The 8512-nt window shown below is 29.1% G+C and overlaps 1 protein-coding gene across 1 annotated transcript in view; it reads left to right on the plus strand.

The window, feature by feature from the left end:
* The window catches only part of LOC108774920 (RCC1 and BTB domain-containing protein 2), a 23660-nt gene that overhangs the window by 14713 nt on the left and 435 nt on the right, over positions 1-8512 (plus strand). Inside the window, exons 2-8 of the mRNA XM_018541165.1 lie at positions 4443-4611; positions 6049-6289; positions 6408-6535; positions 6604-6864; positions 7260-7381; positions 7463-7563; positions 7634-7788. Coding sequence (XP_018396667.1) covers positions 4443-4611; positions 6049-6289; positions 6408-6535; positions 6604-6864; positions 7260-7381; positions 7463-7563; positions 7634-7788 — 1177 coding nt within the window. The remainder of the gene's footprint in view (positions 1-4442; positions 4612-6048; positions 6290-6407; positions 6536-6603; positions 6865-7259; positions 7382-7462; positions 7564-7633; positions 7789-8512) is intronic.

The raw sequence follows: 8512 nt of genomic DNA on the forward strand, positions 1-8512 counted from the left end.
GTGGAGGGCCTCTCTAACTCGTTTGTACTAATTACTAATAACTATATATTTAGTAAGAACGGGCTAAGTTAACGTAAAGAAAACAACTTCCTATTTCCATTTTTATACAGACACGTATTATAAGACAAAATTCGTGAAATTAATTTGTTTGAATATTTGATTTCAAGTTTCTTAAAAGTCAGCAATTTTTATTTCTCTATTAGAAGATATTCAAAATTTTATTTTTGATAACTTATTAATAAATTTTGTATTAGTATTTTTCTGATTTCTCATATACATATATACGTTTCCTTTCAAGAATAGATGATCTGAGAATCTCTCTGTTCTGCAGCTATTGAAAAGCCTTGTCGACCGATAAAATATCGGCCTAGTGGTTGTGTTCAACAGAGAATGCCGCTTATTTGCAATTATTATAAAATTCGTGTTTTGTGTGCACCATTTTTTCCTTTTTTCTCTAGAAGAAGAGAAAAGGTAAAATGATGAACTGGTGCAAAAGTTCAACCAAAAAGAACTGATTCTGACTTGGTCTCAGACACATCGATTGGTTGTCTGCTTTGTTTGGCTAACGGATTGATAATCATGGACATAGGGAAGATTCAAACTTATAACGGTAAATTGTGGACATTGCCGACACGATCGTGGACATTGGCTACATAGTTCAATGTCGATGTTTTGTGGACATAAAGGCGCTTCAAAATAAAGTAACAGTTAAATCCCGGGCATGGCCGCTCTCAGGCTTCTCTCTGCTAATAGCGTTTCCTCTTGGCTGCACCACTCACAATCAGTGCAACACTCAGACAGTCAGTCTGTTCTTTATTGCTGAACTTTTGCACTAGTTCATCTTTCTTTCTTTTCTCTCCAGGAGAAGGGAAAAGGAAAAAAGATGAACCTGGTGCAATCACCCTACACTGGTGCAGCCAAGAGAAAACGCTATAAATTATAATCGCGAGCAATATGATAGCGTTTTCTCTTGGCTGCACCATTGCAACACTCAGACCACGGAGTATTAAAAGGGTCGACAGGAGTGACCCGTGGAGACCAGAAATATTTTTTTGTTATGCCTCTTTTTACAAAAAAAATAGCTCTGTACGAGCCTTCAGGAGCCTTTCCTAATTACGAATATCACAATTAAAACGCGATCCATCCAGTATTTTAGCCGTAATTTGGGAGTAAAGAATTCATTTTCCGGTTTGTGACGTCAGCGCCTGCGTATTACTCGCCTCGCATCAATTAAGTTTTGTAGAAAATGGGAAAACGCGTTTGTATAGCATAAGGAAAGTAATAGAAATTTAAATAACTTCATACATCAGTATAAGTGCAGTTTCTATTTCTTTCTATTTTTTTTACATGATATACATTGACAAGTAGCAAAATGATAAAAAACGAACGTTAATTATCCAGAATGAGATTACTCGCATACAGAACTTTCATATATATACGCATAAAACCATTCAAGATTATTTGAAGTACGATTTTAAGACTTGTATACATATATAATAAGATCAGTTCGTTAGTTGGATATAATAATAATTAAGATTCTAATTCAAACATTTTAATACAATATAAGTTTATAAAGATTCAATACAATATAATTATTTAATACAATATCGACATGAAAAAGCTGCAGATCGTATGAAATTTTCAAATCTAATTTCTTATATGTTACATACATTGAAATAGTAATTTATCAAAGTGCGAAAATGTTTATTCGAGAACTCGTATCGATAATACGTATCACGGTCATCATAAACACAAGCCCTAAGCAAATTATATACATATATACTCAACTCAATGTCACGCAGGCAGACTTTTGTATCGACTCTGAAGGAAACAGTTATTCGCTTTTTCTTCGCATTCAATCATCAGTACACATCTGTTACGTATTACACAATATTATATCTATCATTATCATGTCTATTTTGCTGAAGTTTGATAATAATTTTGGAAATGAAGAGAGTGGAAGCTTAGATAAGTATAAACATCGGTAAGTTTCTCTTTTTTTTTATATATTTTTAAAATATACATAAACGAGTAAATGGAAAATATTAATAGACGAACATTAATAATCCAAAATTAAATTGCACGCATTTTGTGACTACACTTAAAGATTTCACTGCAGCAACTTATTTATTTCGTGCTTATTTACATCTGTATAATTTAATATATATTTGTATATGTAATTATATAATGTGTACAAACACACACACACACACACACACATACATCTGCAGAGTAATTTTAGTACGATTTTAAGGTGTAAGACAATTTCATTAGCTGGATGTAATCTTAATAACAATTAAGATTTGATATAATACATTTTAAAATAAAATGGACATGTTAAAGCTGCAAATTATATGAAATCTTTTACTTTATTGTGCATGTATTATGTATTTCTTTTGTTGTAAGAACAAAGTAATTTCTTTTTTTTCATATTCTGAAAGTTTTTTTTACAGTGCGAAAATAGACACTTCATGCTTTTAATAGATTACGTTCGTAGATATCCTCTGTTATAATGTTTCATTTCCTAAGAAATAAATTGATATTATTTGTCACCATCACCTCATAATGATGGCAATGATGTCAGTTTATGTTTTGGATAATCCATGTTGTTCACGAATGATAAGCAAGGATATGATGCGGAAGTTAGAGATCACTTCCAGCGGGAGGGGGGGGAGGGACCAGATTCGAAAAGCTAGAAACGAATAGCTGTGCCTAGCCTTCAATTGTGAAAGGTAGATTTTAAGACATATTTTAATTATAATGTGTTTTTATTATTATTATCAATATTTTTAACTTAATTTTGTCTTGTTTATCACTGTGTATTGTGAGTTATTATTTTCAATAAAATTTTTATAAAAGTACTTCGCGAAATGTTCCTTTTGTAATTAGAAGATTAAAAACAACAAACACCTATAATTAAAAATTTAGATAGTAGCTTAATAAATATAAGCAGTCAACAGAAGGAGCAAACGCAACACATAGGACGTCAAGCAAAAGTCATTTATTTAAATTTCTGATGTTAACAATATAAGACATAGACATCTTAGCCACATTCTGGCCTTTTTCAATATGTTATCAAATACATAATATCAAATACATAATTTATCAATAAAATTAAATTCCAATAAAATTAAAGCAATACAATTTCGTGTTGTGATCTCATTCTTAATAACAAAGTGATAATAATTTAACATATGTATTTATATTGAGAGTCAAAAGATATCTAATTAGTAATTAGTCATAAAATAAAATAAATTCTTAACACAGTAAATTGATGGTAATTCCGTCTTCAATTATAATTCACGTATTAATTCTTATAATACAAATTCAGATCAATAAAACATAAATAAATATTGAAGAAAAAAAATGTAATTATAATGGAAAAATATAATTCAATGAAAATACTATTGTAAATGCAATACAGTCTGTCTAGTAAGAGCGTGGCAAGCCTATCTCAAAGAAAAATGGCTTATTAGTCATAAATTGGTATTGATTGTATTTTATAATAGGAGCATGGCCAAAATGCAATTATATTAATAAAGAGTCCGGTCACCAACTGCGTCTATAATAGATTGGCACTTCCGAGGCATACTTTCCACTAATATTGCTTAAACTGCTTAAAAAGATTTGAATTTAGAATGAGAAGTGTGTATATATATATATATATATATATATATGTATATGTGTGTGTATATATATGTATATATACGCAATTGAAGGAAACACGAGAAATCTGAATAAAAAAGTACGAAAAACTTGAATAGATATTGGGATTTATGTTAAAATGTTCAAGTAAGAAAGAGAGAGAAAGAGAGAGAGAGAGAGCATTTAAAGTAGGGAGTAAATACCTTACAGTGCAGGCAAAGAAACCTAATTCCATTTCCAATTAACTCTTCTTGCGCGTCATAAAAAAATTATATGATAAACAATCAATTAAAATTCTGATTTCATGAGCATAAGTGATTCCAGTGTGTATTACTGAGAAAGTTGTACATAATTACCTTTTTTAAAATTATGTATAACAACGAAAGGCATTTTTTTTTTCGAAAGCTACGTAGTATCGGGGTTCTAAACTGTTCTTAAATATGTTACAAAAAGTATATTTCATGAAACATTAGAGCTATGAACACAAAGAGCATAAGCAATCAAACTTGAGCAATAACCGAAATAGAATAGGAATTATTTCAAAAATATAATTTCTAACTGAGGAAATCTATACGATCTCCATTTGCTTATTCTTTATTTTTTCCCTCTGTTGCAGAACCTTGTTCTTTTTAAATTTGTTTTAAATCAATTTATATATTTTTAATTGAATTTCTAAAATTATTATTTATTAATATTCGCGCGAAAGAAGTAGACAAAATATGTTTACTTATTTAATTATACTTAATGTAATATTTACGGTCATTTATATCCGATAATCGCAATTATTTTTATTTAAGCCTTGCATTGCTATCGTGCCTGTACTTCGAGATCAATTGGGGCCTTATATGCCCCACTTTCGGTGACGTAACAGCAAAAGTGGAAAATATGTTCAACAAAGAAATAAAGTTACTAATTTACTATCCCGATTTGATGTGGGCCGTTGGTTTGATAACAGAAGACGGAGAGGTATATATTAAGTATTTAAATATCATGAGATAATACCACATTCAACAATATTAAACGCTATTCAACAAATATAAAATTATTCTAATTCTTTTGTATTAAAATACTTTTTAAACGTTTATTAATTAAAGTATATGTAGAGTATAAAGTATAATATAATTTATTTAATATATGGTATGGAATGTGAATAAAGATTGTATACATTTATATCCTTTGATAAATAATGTATATTGCTCTAATTTTTATATTATAGAAATTGGAACAATAGAAATTATGACGCGTGTTTTCTATACATAAATTCTCAATAATATACAATCTAATAATCCCATTAAAAAGTAAATATATTGTAATTATTATCAGGAACTTGCAACAAAAATTTTGGACGGATAACAATTTGAAGGAAAACCCCGTTTGCCTACAAACTGATTGCCTACTGCACCGTTTGCTTACATCTCATTTGCCTATAGCTCGAATGCCTATATACACCTGCGCACAAATAAAAATTTCAGAAACGAAATTATTTTTACTTACATGTATTATTACCTACAAATATTGCTACAAACAGCTCGATTATCTATATTTATTATGTTGCCTACTTGATTGCTGATACCATTTATTCTAATATTCTCTAATTTTAAAACACAAATTCTATTAATTTCAGGATACAAATTCCCCGTTTGAAAAAAAAATTCTCTGCTTTAAAATATATTTCTCTGCTTTAAGAATAGAAATTACGTATCTTCTTACTTAAACTTAATTTTAAATTTGTACGTAAAGTGTTTGTACGCAATCGAGCAATAGGCTTACGATGATATTTGATGAAGTTATTTTACCTCGAAGTTTGCCTATTCTAGAATATCTTTTAATTTTGTTGAGTAACATATTATCGAATAATAACAAACATCCCCAACGAGTTACGTATATAAATTCGTCCGCGGAAACGTACAATTTAATTAATCCTTGGTCACTATCAGTTTCGGTAATTTTCGATAATTATATATTTATTTGGCGTTACTACTTAAAAGAATTGAAACTTACACCAAAACCAAAAGTTGAGTAGTCTTGGATTATAACCGTAATCAAACCGAATTGTTTGAAATGAATATTCGATACCCTATATATGTATGACATTAACATGTTCAAACAAATGCAGCATACTGTTATAATTAAACCAATTAAATAAAATCAATTATCATGTTATGTTTTACAAGCAACATACATGGAGTACGTTTATACCTTCTATACGTTATATACCGCATAAAATTGATTGGAGAAATACAAGGATTGTGAAAACCGCAAATGACACATATTCTCTTCTCATTTTAACTGATGATGGCAAGGTAAAGTAATAACTACGATTTTGTGATACATATATAACAATGATAATTATTAATCTATAATTTCACTGATTGTATTTGAACACATTGTCATTTAATTTAGATATATTACAAGATTGGCTACACCCCGTTATCTTTGGAGGGTATGTATCAAATTAATATCAAAGATGAATATCAAACGATTACCAGCATGAGTTGCGGAGAAAACTTTTTTGTGGTGGTAACAAATATTGGTAAAATATACACTTGGGGAGATAATGTGCATATTCAGCTGGGTGTTCCTTCAACATATTTATTCTCAAGAATTCCATTGGAAGTAACCGAACTTTCAGGCAAATCAATTGGTAATTCTTTTTAAAATATGCTTCTTACAATGCAAAACATATGGATATATCGCAAAATTTATGGCTACAAGCAGTGTATAGATTAATATCATTTCTCTAATCTTAACACTTATGTTAGTCAAAGTGACCTGTGGAAAGGCACACATACTTGCTTTGACTAATATAGGAAAAGTGTATGCGTGGGGTTCAAACGGATATTGGCAATCAGAACCTAATAGAAGAGATCTGAAACTTACTCCAATAGAGGTAAATTTTGTGCTACGGTAATTGTATTATAAAACATAAAATATATCGGAGAATTTGGTGATTGACAGGTGAATATACCTAACATGAAGAAAGCATCAGATATCGCCACCATAGTAAATTGTAGCATTGCCAAGTCCAGTGAAAATGGATTTATTTATTTGTGGGGTGATCTTGGTCTAACAATGAAGAAATATGTTGTCTGTGAATATACGAACATATTTGACATATCCAACGCGAAAAATGCCCAATCACCAATGTCCATGGCTCATGACTTTACAAATGAGGAATGTAACATATTAAATGATTTGGAAGCTGTATTCAACGATCGGGTTAGTTTCTATTCTATTTATAATTCAATTTCCATTTTTTTTAAATGTCAGGGATCTTTCAAACTCTTGTAGCTGATGACGTGCTGAAAACCTCAAGCAAGTCATCGGTAAAAGATTGGTAAATATTTGAATCAATTGTAGATCATTATAGTTCCATACTATTATAGCTTTGTAAATTCTTGGCATATTTTGCAAGGTTATAATAATTTCTCTCGCTTCGTAATTTGCTATTTTAAGTGTCATTTTTAATCTTATTACACCATATTTATGTATAATCATACATTATATTTATAATATGTTATCAGTTATGTGTATATAATTAAAGAAAATACTTAGATAATAATATGTATATGATATATGACGTCTTTAACAAATCTTGTTTCTTGCCTTTAAAGTCAACGAGTGACCTTACGATAAAAAACAGAAACAGATCCATGATTTACGTCCACAAGTCTATCTTGAAGATTCGTTGTTCGTATTTCAGAACATTGCTCGGCTACATTGAAAGTACAGAAAGGTATGAAAAACACATATTTGCTTAAAAGCTTTTTAATATTAAATTGATTTATATCATTTTTTTGAATTTTTTCCTTCATAGCATCATCAATCGTGACATTTATGTATATGCAGTGTATGAAACCTTTTTTAAATATTTATATACTGGCAAATTCGATCTAGCATCTGTACATGACTTGTTAGGTGAGTTTGAATTAAATATAACGCAAAATACATTGTTAGTTGCACTGATTAAAATATCTTTTCATTGCAGATCTCTTAGTACTGGCTGATGATGTCGGGGAGAAAAATCTCGAGATGGATTGTTTTCCAGTAATAAGGAAAGCAATTACCGTATCAAACGTTATAGACCTTTTCAACCTTGTTAACAAAGTGTATGAAAAAATGTTGCCAGATAAACATAAAGAGGTAATTGAATATTGTTTTCCTTTTTTCTATTGCGCATGACGAATATTTTTTCTTTTATTAAAAAAGTAAATGTAAATGTCTTCTCTGATTTTGATAAGTTTTTAATATGATTTGTAAATAAAAATAAAAAAACCATATTTCTTTATATGAATCGGAATTGTACATTTAAGGAATAAAATAATCCGTTTGAGTTTCGTGTTATAAAGCAAATATTATTAAAAAAGAAAATAGAAAGAAGAAATGAAATATGAAAAAGAGAAATAAATTTTTAAAATAGTATTTCAATGGTTTAGAAGATAATTAATGATTAAAACTAAGTTAATATTTTTGAATTTAATTTCTTATAAATAAAAATTTGTTATTTAAACCATTTTTTCAGAGTTATTGTGCTTTAAAATGCTTTGAACTTTAGTTTCAAGCATTTTTTTTATATCTCTCACAGTTATAACTTTGAAAGGCAACCTATTTTCGAAGAGATGTTTTATTATTCTGTAAACGTGCAATAGGGCACATTAAAAAAAAAATGTGTTTTCCTTACTTTCCTCAATAAGACAATATATTCATAGATAATAATAATTAGATTGGTATATTACATTTCAATGGGTTTTCCTGTAAGATAAAAGTACTGCAGAAATTAATATTAAATAAAGTATTTTTTTCCTCTTAACGTTACTTATATTATACGCGACATAATAAAACTTAACGCGTGTGACAAATACCCGTG

The sequence above is a fragment of the Cyphomyrmex costatus genome, unplaced genomic scaffold (genome assembly GCF_001594065.2).
Source record: "Cyphomyrmex costatus isolate MS0001 unplaced genomic scaffold, Ccosl1.0 scaffold1055, whole genome shotgun sequence".
NCBI lineage: Eukaryota > Metazoa > Arthropoda > Insecta > Hymenoptera > Formicidae > Cyphomyrmex > Cyphomyrmex costatus.